The sequence below is a fragment of the Eleginops maclovinus genome, chromosome 18, assembly GCF_036324505.1.
Source record: "Eleginops maclovinus isolate JMC-PN-2008 ecotype Puerto Natales chromosome 18, JC_Emac_rtc_rv5, whole genome shotgun sequence".
NCBI classification, from domain to species: domain Eukaryota; kingdom Metazoa; phylum Chordata; class Actinopteri; order Perciformes; family Eleginopidae; genus Eleginops; species Eleginops maclovinus.
Genome location: NC_086366.1, coordinates 16,993,468 through 17,010,466, shown reverse-complemented (window position 1 = coordinate 17,010,466; position 16,999 = coordinate 16,993,468). Strand labels below are relative to the sequence as shown.

The 16,999-nt window shown below is 37.2% G+C and overlaps 3 protein-coding genes across 6 annotated transcripts; 1 reads left to right on the top strand and 2 right to left on the bottom strand.

The window, feature by feature from the left end:
- The first annotated feature begins 635 nt into the window (after positions 1-635).
- zgc:174895 (uncharacterized protein LOC100126024 homolog) lies at positions 636-3,280 on the top strand. The gene is made up of 5 exons (XM_063906939.1): positions 636-1,080; positions 1,217-1,310; positions 1,594-1,740; positions 2,871-2,966; positions 3,049-3,280. The coding sequence occupies exons 1-5, from the start codon at positions 958-960 to the stop codon at positions 3,186-3,188; spliced, it is 600 nt and encodes a 199-aa protein (XP_063763009.1). The 5' UTR covers positions 636-957; the 3' UTR covers positions 3,189-3,280.
- Positions 3,281-3,286: 6 nt separating this feature from the next.
- Positions 3,287-9,631, bottom strand: rab34a (RAB34, member RAS oncogene family a). Of its 4 annotated transcripts, none has more exons than XM_063906933.1 (13): positions 7,978-9,631; positions 7,546-7,780; positions 7,307-7,345; positions 6,527-6,643; positions 6,351-6,442; positions 6,197-6,265; positions 5,580-5,681; positions 5,424-5,488; positions 5,234-5,285; positions 5,068-5,149; positions 4,426-4,516; positions 4,056-4,163; positions 3,287-3,968 (listed from the first exon to the last, which is right to left on the bottom strand). In XM_063906933.1, exons 4-13 carry the CDS (start codon positions 6,599-6,601, stop codon positions 3,901-3,903), a joined length of 804 nt encoding a protein of 267 aa, XP_063763003.1. In that variant the 5' UTR covers positions 6,602-6,643; positions 7,307-7,345; positions 7,546-7,780; positions 7,978-9,631; the 3' UTR covers positions 3,287-3,900. The 4 variants fall into 4 exon arrangements, with proteins under 4 accessions (XP_063763003.1, XP_063763005.1, XP_063763004.1 ...); XM_063906935.1 differs by having other exon boundaries at positions 7,546-7,777; positions 7,978-7,995; XM_063906936.1 differs by having other exon boundaries at positions 3,288-3,968; positions 6,197-6,262; positions 7,978-8,127.
- Positions 9,632-9,878: 247 nt separating this feature from the next.
- tlcd1 (TLC domain containing 1) lies at positions 9,879-15,206 on the bottom strand. The gene is made up of 4 exons (XM_063906938.1): positions 14,660-15,206; positions 13,541-13,623; positions 11,424-11,506; positions 9,879-10,653 (listed from the first exon to the last, which is right to left on the bottom strand). Exons 1-4 carry the CDS (start codon positions 14,860-14,862, stop codon positions 10,249-10,251), a joined length of 774 nt encoding a protein of 257 aa, XP_063763008.1. The 5' UTR covers positions 14,863-15,206; the 3' UTR covers positions 9,879-10,248.
- Between the last annotated feature and the right edge of the window lie 1,793 nt (positions 15,207-16,999).

The following is a 16,999-nucleotide window of genomic DNA, read 5'->3' as shown; positions in this document are numbered from 1 at the left end:
GCTTTTGTATTCAACAATGATTTAGAGAAGGGTCTCTGCAACCCCACAAACGTAGTTTACCATTCTGTGGCAGAATTTTCAAAGGTGACATCATTTCATATTTGTAACCATTTCTCACACTTGAGATAATGAGCTTTAGCTGTTTCTCAATGTACAATATGCTAGTATGCAACACTGATTCCATTTGAAGGGTGCCTGTATTTGTAATAATATCCATAGCTTTGAATCATAAACACATTTATCTTTTAATTCACTGAAGTAGCAATAGTGAAAAGTATGCATTTGTTCAGATTATTAACATCACAAAATGTGTTTTAATTAAACTCAAACTTAAGAAAACCAGTGTCAAAATGATGAGATGCATGCCAACACGTTTAACAAATCATTTAATTGTCTTATTTATTAAAAAATAAGAATTAGGAAATATTTGCTATTTAACATGTTTTTTCAAACAACAATAATGTCAGTTTGATATTTCCCTGCTCTATCTCCTGAGAGTTTTAAGGTACATTTATATTCTTACACCAATGAAATAAATATGAAGTATCGACACTGTAATGCATCATAGTAATCGAAAGACTCTTGTTTATCTTTGGGGATCAGTTGAGATTGTAGAAGAATTGAGTTCCCATGTTAGTGCATAAGACAATCGTCAAAGGTTCAATCAATTGAAGAAGATATTACTGTCAGATAGAAAATATACACTTAATCTGGATACACAAATACAGTATTGAGAAAATAGTACTATTTTCTCTTGCAATGGTTTACAAGGCTGACATCAAATCCTTAGTTGTTACTTCATGGCAAAATAGTAACCAACTTCCACTTTGGCAGCCCCCTCCCACCCACCACTCACCCTACAGGAACCTGAGATGGGTCTCTCTCTCATTCACACTCCACTTTAAGCACCCCAGTTTTCCCCTCTAACAGCACAGGCCTGAAGTATTTATTTTTCCAATGGACATGTTGGCGGATCCTGCAGACAGACCGAAAGGATGGTACCTTCCTCTGATGGCTCCCAACACAAAAGGACCAACGTTTGCCTGGCTGGACCCGTCCAGACTCTACTGCAACTCCCAGGTATGATGAAGGGAAGTTTTCTGGTGACTTGCCACTGTCTGCTACTGTCTTTGAACACAGCAGAAACTCATTTTAAACACGAAGATAAAACATGTATTTTGCATTTGTGCACTTTATGTTCTTGCTCTCCATTCAGGCTCTAGCAGACTGTGTCAAAGACCTTCTCAGCCCATTCCACGGTGACACCATTGATCTGGTTGCTGGGATAGATGCAATGGGATTCATTCTTGGTAGGAAAACACTCCAATTATTTTTAAGAATGATATAATGCTAGATTAAAGGCAATCACACTTGGTGTCTCACACTGTTTTGAAGAGGGGGAAGTCCTGCTAGTATACTGGAACCTCATCTCTGATTTCAGATACTAAATTTAGATATTGGACCTTAAATGGCACAAGGCATGACAATATGTGAAAGCACTCTTCCTCCAATTCATACTGAGCATTAGCAACATGGTGATTCATTCTACGATATAATTCTATCAGTTTGGATTCATGTTTTTACTTTGTTCAGGTGCTTCTGTTGCCACCGCCCTTGGAAAAGGTTTTTTGGCTTTCCGCAAAGCAGGACACCTGTGTGTGGCAACCCAAGACCAGATATACACTGACTACACAGGCAAAGAGAAGACTTTGGAAGTAAGACTGGATGTGCTAAAACCAGGTTAATTTTCCTCTGCTCTTTCAAGTTATTTTTCTTGAATGTTTTCCTGGCTGCCATGTTTGGAAATCTCAGAATTGTGGGAGCTTCAGCTAAAAAAAAAAAGTGATACTTTTGTTTGTGAGTGTTGACAAGAATATTAATCAGTTTATGCTATTTTCTTTTCTTTTTTTGTTGTAAATAATTAATTTTATAATTGGATCATTTCCATATAAATTGCAATATGCTGGTTCAATGATTACTTACACCGAAGCTGGCCAAAAAACTATATGTACTCAAGGAATTGTTTAGGTGAAGTGAGTCTAAGAATAGCTTCAATGCACAACTGTATTTCTGAAATTAGTAACAGAATTTGAACAAAAGGATTTGAAGATGAGTTTAACCAGATCATAACATTTATATCATGTGTAATACAAAACAGCAGTTTATTTTAACATAGAACAAGTATGAAATCCTTACAACTACTAAAAACAAATAAAACGTGCCATTATTACTTTAAATGACTCAAATGCATCCTTTTAAAAATAGTTGTTGATTCTGTTGATCGACATATTGATTAATAGAGTAATGTTGTTAAATAAACATAATGACACAAGACATGACCCAGATGATATTGTCCTTTTGTTCCCTGTGATACGGCACCCTCTAGTGTTAATGTTAGGAGTTGTATCTTGGACATCACATTGGATATAATCAACACCAATTTGGAGTAAGTATATATATTTATCTATAATAAATACACAAAAGATCACTTTAGGTCAGACCAAAAAATATATATATTCTCAAACCACTTTTGAAATTTGTTTTGGGAAACTTTTATTTCACAAATATTTATCTTTTATGATAGTTCAGGGAAAGCCTTTGTGTGGACAATAACAGATGGCAAGAGAGATATATTAGTGTGAGCTTTAACTTAAATCATTTAGGTCGCTTTTTTTTGTTGTTGTTTGGTTACAATTGAACATCAGTACATATGTATTAACCATATCAGTGCTTGTTACAACGCTGTTGTTTGCTTTCTTTTTTGAGCTTATTACAGTAAACCAAACTTTTTCTTTTTTGACCATGTCTTTACAAAATAAACGGATACTTTGTTATATGCAGCTGATAATGTCCGTCTTTCCTTCCTGCAGGTATGAGGGTGCTGCTGGTGGACCAATGGATAGAGACTGGAGGCACCATGAAGGCTGCCATCCAGCTGGTGGAGAGGCAGGGAGCCACTGTTGTAGGTCAGTCAGGTTATGATTACGTCTTAACACCTCGATTCAATGATCTTAAACTTTTTTTTAAATCACACTCGGTTCCCTGCAGGTGTAGCCGCTGTGGCCATCGAGAACACTGAAGGAGGAAAGTGGATTAAAGAAAATTACAAATTCTCTCATTGCATCCCTGAAGATCTCCAGAGACAGATTGATGGGAAGTATCTAGATTCCTTCAAAAGTTTCAACTGATAGTGCTCACAAAATAAGTACCAGCATAGACTTGTTGTAAATGTTTTAACACATGCTATACTTAATAAACGTGCTAGAAAAAAAAAAGATAAGTGTTTTTAAAATTATATATATTTATTACATGTTCAACATAACTTGAAAAAATATTGGTACACACTGTTTCAGTTGTTTATGATATCATTCAAATTTAGTCATTGATTTGAAGTAGAAAAAGTACCTATGAAGCAAAAACTGTAGATTAAAAAATATGTTTTCATGTTATTTTCTTGTGATTTATTCTTACTCCCTACAGTAAGGTTTGGAAAATCTATGACATTAGGAAAACACTTGAAATACCAAATTAACAAGGCCATTTAACAAACTTTAAGGTAAATCAGAGTATTATTTCGAAGAAAAACCTATTAAACTATTAAACAAATTACAGCAGCTTAACTTAATATCTAATCACCCACACACTCCACATCCACAGTCTCTCTTTGGAATTTCTGCAGTACCAGTAATTTTTGTGTAATTGCTGTGTCACTTTAACTTTCAGTTAAACTGAGCAACACCACAAGAATCCACATCCCACAGAGGAAAACTATTTTTAGGCCAGGAAAAACTGAACCCACTCAGGTCAGGAAGTACATACTCCAGCGTCCCTCCTTCTGCTTTCACCACAGAAATCCCTTCAGCCTTATTTATTTTCAGTCTTTTCCTACTTCAAACTTCCTCACTGACAGCAGTTTGGCTGTTTCTTCTTCGTTGAAGCATGCACATTGTTTGGCGTGCTGTTTATTCCTGGAACAAATCGACAGCTGGGTGTTAAAACTACGAGACAACTGTGATGGTTTTTAAGATCATAGAGAGATGGGTTTTGATACTCACTGACGATGCCCCCAATTTGCCTCGATCCAGTTTTCTCCAACTCGGCCAGAACATTGGTCTCGAATGCCAACGATGCAACTCGAAAGAAAAACTCTTTGACGTTTTCCCCTACAGCGCCAAGGGAATATAGATCAGCGATGCACTTGGCTAGTTAAATAAATGGCATGCTCTTTAAATAAATTGCTCCTTATAAAGGGCATGTATTTTTTGACAGTAAACCTTGCCTTCCAAAGAGGTAATAAAACATGAATCTGCAGGATGGTAGGGCAGATTAAAGACCCTCTTCTGCTTTACCCCCCAAAATCAGACTACTCACCCATTTGTGACCCAACACTGATCATGTTAATGTATTTGAATATAAATTACTCACCTGTTAGCGAGGACACAGCCCAATACTCTGCTGTGATCTCTTGTGCTAATTCAAGGGCGTCTTGTTCGATCTGAGAATACTGAGCAGGTGACTGTCGGAGAAACCAGAGCAGACACTTAGACATAAACTCAAACACAAAAGGTGCTTTATTTATTAGTCTTTCACTCCATAAAATGTTAGAATAAATTAAATATGGCCAGAGCTGAGGTCTTCAAATGGCTAAATCCAAATGTATGAAGTGTTCTGTCTATATTGTTATACAATAAAATGCTTACTGTTTTTCAGAGGTTATAAAAGTACTGTTATATATTATTCTACTGAAAGGAAGTGACTCAAGTACAAGAGAAGCACTCTATGAATAAAAGGTAAATTACACATATGTTCATCTAATTTGTTAGCATGAACATAATAGACAAAAAGTAACACCACTGCTTAAATACAGTCAGTAATGTCTTAGAAATGTCTGCACGTCAGCCTCTATCTGAAACCTCTAGTGAAGTGAAGGTCGGGGGAAGCTACATTCCTGAGGTTTGAGTCGGGACGCAAATGCTTTCTTTGTGCTGCTGGCAACAATCCAAAGTATTTACATTTGTCTCCAAAAAAAACAGATTTACAGGCATGTCCACTGTAAAAAAAACATACGCTCAGGTCTTTCTTTGTGCCCACAAGGAACAGCTGAACGGCGGTGGGGTCGTTCTCTTTCAGGGCGTCTTCGAGCCACTGCCTGCACACAGAAAAGGACAGGTTAAGGTCTTCCAGCTGGGATGAAAAACTGTGCCAACAAATGGCTCATAATGAATGAGTTTACCTCACATGGCCCAAGGAGGCGACGTCATTTACATCAAATGCAATAATCACAACTGGAAGGAAAGAAAATACTACATCAGTAAAAGTTTAAGAGCCACAAATTCCAGGAATGTATTCACAGCTTCCTTTCTTTAAGAAACTTTTAAGTACATTTCTTACAAGTCCCATCTTAAAACACACAAAGATCTTACCCTGGGCTCCTCTGTAGTAAGTAGAAGCAATGCACTTGAACCTCTCTTGACCTGCAGTGTCCCAGCTGTAACAGAGACAGACATGCAGGCAATGTCCCATCACACAGACTCTGTTGACCTTGTTTTTTGTAATAAAAATATAGACATTAGACTTACAGCTGCAGGCTGAAAGGAACACCCATCACCTCGAAGCGCTCCATCTCAAAGTCCACACCGATCGTTGCCTTGTAGTTTTTATCAAAAGCATCCTTGCAAAATCTGTAATAACAATACATTTCAGTTTTTATCTTAATGTAGGAGGCTATATTTTGTATATGTTTTGTTGGTCTCTGATCAAAATATCATATTATAGATTTTAGTTAAACATAAAACCCCCACCTTCCAATGACAATATATTTTAGGGACTATTTCTCTGTTTAATTACAGTTATAATGAAAACTGTTGACAAAATGCTATTTTGATTATTACAAAAAAAGAGAAATTGTTCTTAGAAAATATGTTTTTTTTAAAATGCATAAAGCATTTCCAAAATAATATTACCCAATCATATTATTTGACCATGACGTTACAGCTGATGGAGCTGAAAAACATACAAGTAAGTTCTTAGGTAAACGTACTTGGTTACGGTCGACCATGTCTATTACAGGGTTATTTTATTCCAGATTCCTATACTGTTCATAATTAATAATAATTGCAGGAGGTACAGGCCCTCTTAGGTATTTTATTGTGGGAGTTATTTATTCCCAGAACAGCAGTGACTGTGTTGCGCTTACCTATTAATCAGACAGGTTTTCCCCACAGCCAGGTCACCCACAACAATCACCTTAGAGATTTTAAATCTGCTGAGAGGAGAGAGATTCCACAAGTGAATAGGTGCCACAAAAACACCTCATCCAGCATCACGTGGCTGCTGGTTCCTGTTCTCACCCCACAGTGCCGGTGCGTTGCTCCTGACACGCAGTCTTCACTTTGTTGTTGAAATCCTCCTTTGTGTGGAAAGCAGCCTCTTTCCTGAAAAACTACAAGAGACAAAGAGGCATAAGTGAGGCTGTTTAGATCGATGGTGGACAACTTAAGTCTCTAATGACATGAAATGATTTTACCTGAGGAAGCTGAGCAATGATACGGTCCTTTCGAACAGGAGGAAGAACACTCATGGCAGAAACTCGGATGGACATGAAGTTTGGAGATAAATATTTAGCAGAGGGACATGTGGTGAGCTGGACAGAGGGAAAAACACAAGACCCAATCATCAGACCTGCTGTAACCATTTCATATAAGAAACCCCCAAAAGGAACTTGTTTGATGGTTCAAATGTTAATATTTTCTGGTTTGGTCTGTTGCCTAAACAGATAATGTTAAGACAACACTGGGAATATTTAAATTAAACATCTAAATAAATCATTAAAACGTTTGTAAATAAATCTAGAGAATGGAAACTATCATCAGCGGAATTGTCAACCGTCCTCTTCTTTAATATTTTGTTTATGTTGTGTTACAATGAAAATCATGTCTGAACTTAACTGGATGTAATTCTCTTTCAGCAATATCTATGATATCTTATATTAAAAAGACCAGTTATAACAGCAAAATAAAAGACCTTGAATTACATTCTTTAAACATTAAATAGATTAACTTCAGTTCTCTTCCCCTGCCATCTGTACATGTGTTTATTTACACAGGCAACCATAACATAGACTGTACCCCCATATATATATCCCCCCAGTCTCAGAAAACATTACATCTTACTGGAAATAAAGATATAGAGCCAGGCACAGACCCAAGTCAAACAATAAACAGTAGAGAGAAAAAAGATGTGTACATTATGAAGCAACATGAGCAGATGCAGACCAGACAATTGTAATGAGTGCTGATCCACTTACTGTAGAGATCTGCTTTAATCCTCTTGTTCATCAAAGCTCCTGCCCAGAAGAAGGAGAAGGAGAGGAAAAAGAATGTGGTTTACCACAAACATCAAAATGTAAAACTTAACTGTACCTACTTTCAAACATCAGCCTGAGAATCGTACTATCTCTGTAAAGTCCCATGTTGAAAACATATAGATAAAGTAACACACACGACTAAATTCAACTTTTAAACAACAACGTGTATGAGCTTGTACCTCAGACGGTCCTTCCTCTCTTCTGAGCCTCCGCTTCGTCTTTTCCACCACAGATGCTTCTTAGAGTAGACTAGACTCCTGCAGGCTCATTGATGAGCATTAAAGTATTATTTTATGGACATCAGAACGTATACCGATCCGCGGAAGTTGAGTTGAGAAGCAGACCTGAGCCACTGCTGTTGCTGACTCAGATTTTCTTTTCTTTCCTCCCAGATTTCCTCAACCCGCTCCCCTGCTGGATGAAATGAGGAATAACCGGCAAAACAAGGAAAGAAAACCTCTTTTACACTTTTTACCGTTTCTATGCTTCATTTTGTGTCTGTTTGCCTGTATCATATTGCTACTGATTTTACACAATGTAATATTTTTTTTCAAACGTGTCTGCAAGTGCTTGCTTTCACAAAAAGGGGGGAAATGAAAAACCATTCTTACTTTTTCTGTTTCCTGTCCGTCAAAGACATGTGTCGACAGCAGAGGGCGCTCTAATCCTCTGTGTTATAAACAAATCACAAGTGTGGCACTGATAGACATACTGTAACATGATTTAATTTAAATATTACTCATGTTAAATATATTAACAGCATGTGTAAAAGACGTACAGTACAGCATTAAGTTGAACATAATACAAATACTATCTAGATATTCAGTAATGATTTCAGAAAATGTTCATTCTGCACCATTGCACTGCTGTCTACAATTATTATTTATTGAGTGCTTAATTATGTTAGCTCACAAGTAGCTGTTTTTTGAACAGGTTTTATATTCTTAACATGTAATGCAATAGAACTTGCCTTTGAGCAGCACATTTACTGGAGTTTTACTGATGTCAAATACTGTATATGTTACTCCACTTCATTAATCTGACCACTGTAGTTAGTTACTTTTCAGATTAATATTTGACATTAAAAAAAACATAATCAACATACGTCCATACTGGCCTTTAAGAAATCAATTTCTAACTTGACTGACTCAACTTGTAAAAATATCCAGTATCAAGTCCTCACTGTATTTTTTTTATAAAACAATTCTAGAAGTCAGTTGTTTTTAGTATCACATTTCCTCCTAATGTTGCTTCGAACAGTGTTTCCTTGTTGTTGATGATTCTGCCTGTAAGCTTTTGCTGAACTTGAAAACATATTTTTTACAAAGAAGAAGACTGTGGACTTTGTCCTCTAATTGAAAAACGAATAGCAGTTTTTACATTTTAAATGGGAATAGACTCTTTGACTTATGTGAAGTATGTGACTCACCAGACATCTCAGGTGTAAATGTAAGTGACCACATAAAAGTAAAACAAAAAAATAATAACATCAACATAAATCTTTCTGTAGTACATTACATCATATAAATCAACACTCCTCTGATGTATATATCTTTAATTTTTGGTATCAATCAACCATCCAAAATAAGGTCTCCTAAAAAAATGAAAACAAAACACATTACACAATATTGTGGTGAACGTCAAATGAATTCACTCATGTTTGTCTCTATATTTCTCCACGTTGTCCAGCTTTAGATATCAGTCTGCAATGTATTTTTACTTTACCTTATTCTTTTTGTAAAGGCACTGGGGTAAAGACACTGCAGCACAGTCCAACACATCTAATCTGTACATTTCTTGGCATTTGGCTGAAATAGAAAATGAAATGTACCAATCCTTAGGTTTTTTAATGGATTATGGCTTGATTAGGATATTAGCATATAAAGATCACTGATGGTGTTTACTTGTATTTTCATTTAGAATATATCTGAATAGGAAAACACATTTGAAGACATTATCTACAAAGTATGTCCAATTGAACAAAAGAAGAGGAAGATAAGAATGTAAAGAAATAGATTGATTCCGTAAAGGTCAAACTGTTTTGTAAGGAAGCTACACACCTTGGCAATCCTCTTCTCTCGCTCCACACTGCTACCGGTGATAATAATCAACATCAGTCTGATTGTGCCGCTGCCTGTGAGTTGTGTAAGGTTTCTCATTGTACTCAGTTATCAGACTGTTAGGTGGCAGGGAGATCCAGCTTCAGCCCCATTCCTGTCAAATACCAACAGATTTCTCTGAAAACCGTGAGAGGAGTTCAAATTGTCCTGCGTTCCTGTGTGTTGCAAGCTGAATTAGTTTTTTAGTAGCGTGTCAGCACAGCATCTTTTCAGCCACACATGGCATCATAGAGATGTAGAGGTTGTGTGATGTGAGGCTTTTGCTGCTAAAATATAAGTTCAATGTCAGAATTTGCAACACATAGCTGAGGTTCAGCAAATATAGAAGAGCATAACAACTGGAAACAGGGAAAAGTAGTTAACAAAATCTGCCTTAAAAAAACCTCTAAAGCTTAGCAATTAAACTTTTGTTTATTATTTGTTTAATGTGTACAAAACAGAGTATAAAACAAGACTTTGTGGTTTTATGGTAGATTATCTCAAACAGATTCAGGAAAGCTATTTAGTCAGTGAAAGTACTAAAACTGCAATGGTTTGAGAGATGTTACAAGAGTGTATGACAGAATGTGGCTTCAATGAAAGCTTCGTTGGATTGCATTTTTACCTATGAAGCCACTTTTCTGAATTTCCAACCTTTCTGAACAAGGCTGCATCTTTTCATCCAAAAGTTGTATTTGGGTAGGGGTCTTTGGCAGGGGGGAACAAGAGATGTAAACTCCCACTTTATAGAAAACAAAAAATAAGTCCACAGACCTCCACCAATCAATCAGTGAGAAACTTTTTGGAGTTGTTGTTATGTGTTCCATTGTGTCTCACAGCTCTCGAATTCCGGGGAAAGAAGTCAGCACGTAGAAGGCGGTAGAAATAAATCAGGATCATGGTATTCATCCCTATCATGGAGGCGAGGAAGAATGAACCATTGTCCAGCCAGGTGTAATTGTGGACGATGTACCAGGTGAGGTAAAACTGGGTGCTCAGACGAAATGTGATGTAGGTGATGATGTTGAGGACTTTGTTGATTTGGTACATGGGGGAGGACTGAGCGTTTGCCAGTTTCAGCAGCAGCCGCAGGTGCAGTGTGACACTGTTGACCTCCACAAAGAGAGCAATTACAGCGCCGGCTACATAAAGCTGAGTGTAGAGGCTGTACAGGAAACATGATATCACCTAAGGAAGAGACACACACACACATACACACTTAGTGTTATTATAGCTAGTCTCTTGTGGTTGATGGCCTTAATGTGTGCCTTTATTTAGATTTGGCTTGTAAGCAATGCTCCTGATAGAACAGTCTTAACCCCAGTGTCAACTTAAAACTTGTTCTCTACATTAAAATATTGTTCAAACACACATAAAGTTAACTTTAAATCCTAATGAAGGAGGGTTGACTTTTGGGAGATGTCTTAAAGAATCGTGGATTAATCATTTAAATTAAAACACCATTGTGCTGTAATGCAACATGTTGATTAACAGAAACCTTTACATGATCTTGTAAATTTTGGGTTTTTTTAGCCTTAAAGTTACTTTTCATAATACAGTCGGATGACAATAACAAGTCCACCAGCTGTAGTCCCATATTCTGCCATCCCTGAATCTGTTTATTCAGTGGATACCTGATTAATAATTAAATGGTATTCAGTAAAAATCAATAACAGCATATACAACCAATTGCCTTAATGTACATAGCAGGGCATTTAGCAAGATGGCAAAATGTAAAACCCCTCCCAATTTGCAATAACTAAATTAGGGAGCTAAAATCATTCAAACCAAATAACAATTGCTATTCTTTTCTCCATCTTTAACATCTGTTACGTGAAACTAACCATGAGATCAACTAACTGATAGTATCTTATTAACTTTGATGTCTTATCTGAACAAGAAATGCAACAGTGTTAGAGTTCAAATTGAAAAAATGGCATACAGGCACGCCAACTTACCAGTGTATGATGGATTAAAAATTCCCATGATGCTTTTGCATGTCCTGTTAGGATAATGTCACCTGCATCCTGGACAAAGTATCCTGAGAAGAAAGAGAAAATGATACCGTCTCAGTCACTGGCATGAGAGGAAGAGGACAGGAATTGAGAATAAAAAGCACCTTTGAGTTCAGCTGTTCCTGATATTTTACACCCCAGTCAGATTGACAGACATATGACTTGGGTATGAAGAACGTATTTCAGAATTGTTTGTTTAGCTTGTTAAATATATGATGTGGATACAGTAGCATGTGTTTGATCTCTTTCCTATACTATCATTTGGTGAATACAACTTATTAATTTGCTTGTGAAACTAATGTTCAGTTGGATTTTCCTTACATTTTTTCTTGCCTGTTTGGTAAGCAAAAACATGCTCTTTTGCATTAAACCTGCTTTCATACCTCTATACACACTCCAGAGTATGACACAGAAACCATGGTAATGTTGGTACAAAATGGCTGTCAATCAGACAACAAATGTGTAAATGTAATATATTGATGATGTTGGATGGGGTTGTATGAGGTGAGGTGAGGTAAGATGGACCTGGCACTGTCAACCTGTTTCCAACCACAGTGAGTGTTTTCTCACTAGCTCATATTAAACTATAAAATCAACAAGTCATTCATCATAAAAAAACATATTTTATGGTAAACACATTGATGAAATTATTAAGATAGACATTAGGATGCTAATAATAACAGCTTTGAATTTTTAGATTTGGCCTTTGGAAAGTAGGAGTTCCAAAGTAAATTTACTTTTTGCTTCTTAATATTTGCATCAGTTTAGTTTCACCTTGAGTCTAATCAAACACAATGTTTAATTTGTTAGTTTTTAGCAGAATAATGCAACTAAAAGTGTGTAGCGTGTCATCTTAGAGCAACTTTCTGGGATCATTTTCATTATAGACATTTTTATGCAAGACTTTCCTTGTGTGATTTATTGAAACATTAATATTTTTCGTTCTGATCTGACATTACATTTAAATGTCCCTTTTACAAATGTCTTTATGAATTAAGCTGCAATATTTATTTTAGAGTTTGACCACTTTATAATTCACAACAAAACCACGCTAATCAAACTGTGCAGGCCTCACTGAGCTGGAAAAATTGAAGTAAAGAGTATTTTGTTCCTCTGTATGACTAACACCCTGTAGCTAAGACACACAACCAGCCTCTGTGTGTGAGCTCCAGTTTCTGGTGCGGTGGGCCTCAGTGGAGCTAATAGCTGTCTGTGGTTGTTAAGGCAGATCTCTGCTGATTTGTGTCAGCATGGTAACACATAAGACTCGACTACATACGATACAGATGAACAAGATCAGCGAGCCCTCAGTGTATTGTCTTTAGTGTTCGTGATGATTTAGAAGAGACGCCTATTCGTCTGTTATGATTATCAGGTGAGGGGAGGGTCTTTTTGTTGTTTCTCTGAAAGCAGCAACTGGAAAGGTGGCGGTTTTATACCTCTAATAATAATTCAAGAAGTGGAGAGAAAATGCCAATGTCAATCAGCACGTCTCCTATTATTACCTCAGACAGTTAAAGCAGTCGAAGTACTGATACTGATACTGACAGAAAGTCATTCTTCAGATATTTGACAGTAATTGTTTAAGCAAAATTTAAGAATTCTTGCTGATTTTTCTTTGTCATACATGATAAAGTATTAAACAATAACAATGATCCTTTTCGAAATGAGCCTTATTGAGAATTATAAGCCTGATTGAAACACTAGAATTTCACAATACCGTGTTGTATAAAAACATATATGCATGTGAAAATGAACCATTCAATTAAAAATAACTTCAGCCATGAGCTTTTAAAATGATGTCCTGTGATTATTCAGAACTAACATGTACTGAAGGTGCTGTTGTGTGTATTTATAACCCTCACACAGTGAATTATATCAGTTTTAACTGTAGGTACGCAAATGTACATGGTATGATAACCAACCAATTTTCATACCATGTTTGTTTTACTGCGAAACCTTTATAGCTCTTTCTTAACTTTGCATCTTCACTTAGATACCAAATCCTAACAGTTGATGTTGTTTTACTTGTTATTTTGCAGTGCTATGCGTTCACTGACCTGTTGAGACGCAGACGAGCAGGTATGACAGAGAGGTGTGGTAAGAGTGAAGGTTGTACAACGTCTCGGGCCAAACCAACACACTGAGGAAGGATAAATGTTATGGATAGACAGGTCAGTATTTGCCTTGCTGACACAAACATCGGCTCACTCCTGGGTAGCAGAGACGTTAACATCAGGTGTCAGGACTTTTTTAACCCCCCAACAATATGTCTACTTGTAGTAGTTATTGTTTTTATAGCTATGTTTAATAATTGTACTTACTTTTACCAATAAACTATCAATCTGTGTCTGTCTAAAAAACAGCCTTATTTTTTACAATTCTACGACTAATTTTCTCTCAGACTTTGCATTAATCTGTTTCACTTTTTACTGCTGTTAGCAAAGGAGGCACACCTCAAAAAGAAAAGATTTATCTGTATCCCCACCCTATATAAACACACCAGAACAGAGATATTGTTTTTAAATGACATATAGCCCTAATATGGAATATAACGCATGCTTTGTTCTGTTTCACAGGTTTCCTTTGCATGACTGCTACTTTTAAAAGTGGAAACTTACTTTATTAGTTGTGAATTTTCCTATTACAAAATGTATAAATAAATCATTAAGAGTGTAGAAAGACTAACAAATCTGAGCCTAGATTTCACTTCTTAGTGTTAAAAGTTGAGTCACAAGGACGGTCCCCACCCCAAAATAGTTTCCCATCATGCTTTAACTGGAATTTTTTAGGTAAGCAGGTTTTTCCAGTTCATACTGTATACCTGCAGGCTGTTGCTTCAGTAATCCCGACTGAATGTGAGGTTGAACATATTCTTTTTATACAAATCAGTGACTCAGTATGAAAAAATTACAGCTACAAGAAAATAGCAATTTTCCCAATCAAGAGTCCAATGTGGTGCATACTGTACAGTAGTATTTCCTTCCCCACTTAAAAATGCCATTCTCTCCCCCATCCCTCACCCTGTGTGAACATGCCCTTCTTCTCCTGGCTGCCACAGACTGTCACTGCTACACACACACAGCCCCATACATCATGTGGACTGTGAATAGACAATGGTGTCCCAGTGTGGAGAGATAGATGGACGGATAGATGAATAGGTTTGGATGGAAACTTACCAAGTCAAGGCCCATGTCCCTGTCAGCAGGGAGTGCACCATTGAGACAGATAGGTTTCTCCACTTCCAGGTGTGGTCATCCTGCTGCACTACTTTGGGCACAGGCAATCTTTGCAGCAACCGGTGGATCAGCCTGAAAATCAGAGCGAACCCCAGCACAGAGGCGCCTGGGTAACTCTTCAGCACAGGAACAAGGGCGTCCATCCTCACCTCCTCCTCCTCGACCCCTGCTGTTTATGGACGCTTGATTTTCTTCTCTCCTCGACCTTGCCCACTGTAAGCTTATTCACGCGCCTGTCAACTTCTCCTCGACTCGCTGAAGGACAGATATGCGCGGTCTGAAATGGGAAGTTGTTTATGAAGTCTTTATCACCGCAGAAATATCCAGCTGATGCCTCTGTCTTTTTATTGTCAAATTTCCTGATTCACTGAAGGGATTCAAGTCCAGTTTATTCCAATCAGAGCGTGTTTTTCCTCAGATAGCCCCTTGTAATGTTATGTGCTTCCAGCCCATCCGTCTGTGGAGAATAAAGAGGAGGAGTGGTGGAGAGGGAGCGCCGTTTAACCACAAAAACAAGGAGGGGCAGAGCGAACGATCACGTTACACAAGTAATAAAATCACAGAGCATGGCTGCAAAAAAACCCGGGATTTTTGGGGGAGCATGTCGAAAAGACAAATGTACATGTAGAAAATAGCTGCATAGTAGACATAGGGCCTACAAACTTTTATGGTTACCGGCACCGCCCCTTATGCGTAGTTGTGCGTAAAGGCCCCTACACTCGGCTTAATGCATCTATTTATGAATAATAACAAGTATGTTTACAAGCTCTTAGTCCCTTCTGTCTGTTTCTGAATTTTGAATTATAGAGAACTAATAATTTATAAGCCATAAAGGAGTTTTGATATTTTGAACATCTGTTTACACTGTGCCAGTGGTGGATAATAAAGTCTATTCAAATACTTTCAAAGTATCGCTGCAAATGTATTATACACAAAATAAGTATATGCTTGTTTTGCAGAACAACCCCTTTAAGAATGTTGATTACTTTCACACTATTGCACTGTTATTAGTAACTTTAAACTACAGCTGTAAAATAATTGGAGTTAAGTGAAAAGCATGCTGAATTCCCTCCGAAATGTCATGGAGAACAAAGTAACATTAAATGAAAATGCTTTCCTCCAGTCAGACATTAACAAGGCCATTTATTGGTTTTGCTACTTTCTTCTTGGTTAGTTTGACTGTAAAAGTTAGGAGGTGAGGGCCCAATGTGTAACCAAAGTGCTAAACGTACCTCCTCTTTAATTTTTCCATTTGCACACTGCAACTGGGCCACATATTTCACAAACATGGCACACATTCTCATGGGTAGGCTAATGAGTCACAGCTGCATAATGCCCGGGTTGCTCTGTTAATGTAGGCAGACATTCAAACTGCCTTTCTGATCTATTGTTAGACAAGCATGGGTCTGGGATAGTACAATTGTAACTAGATTAAATAATGTTTAACTCTGTGATATCTTGGAAAGGAGTCTGTGCTGCAAATGTTATAATTCATATGTGGGTAGGAAATCTGCCTTCAGCTCATGCTAGCTGCTGGTGCTTTGGTTTTAACTAAATCATACTTTTGAAGCTTACAATATAATTATCGTCAAGTTGTTACCGTAGTCATGACTTGAGTATGATCATGACCATGTATTCCAAAGGGACAAGGAATGTTCATTTAGACCTTTATTAACCTTTTAGCAAATTCAAAGTGAGTCCTGGCTTCATTACATTACATGCATTTGATACAGGAGGACATTTCTTTTTAGGTAAACTGGTGGCAAAGTCAGCAAAATTATGAACATAGACATGATTGAAAGATCAAACATGCACATCTAGTTTATTTTTGGAGGAAAACATTGTAAATCTGCTGTGCTGGGACAAGTTGCCTATGTAAAACACCTTCCTTCCTTGGCCATAAGTCTTTACAGAAACACAGCGTGGCTTGCACCCCCTCAGCTGGCCTCTCTGCAGCCCGGTCGGGGGAAAAGGAAGTGAGTAAGTGGTTGGTAGAACTCTACAGAAACAACTAAGACCCTCTACTCATATTACCACCTCCACCACAGCTGTCTGTATGAAATGTATGCCCACACGAGAGGAGTTTACTTTTCTTTACCTGCAGTTTTTCCGCATCATTCACAAACTGATTCATTTATTTAATCCTTATCATATTTTTGTTTTATATTTGACTTCCTGCTTTATTGTTTTGATCTTTATTTACATTCATTTTTGTCTTTATTCTGAAGTTAATTGTTATTTGCTCACAAGTTGCAATTATTCATTAAAATACTTTCCCTA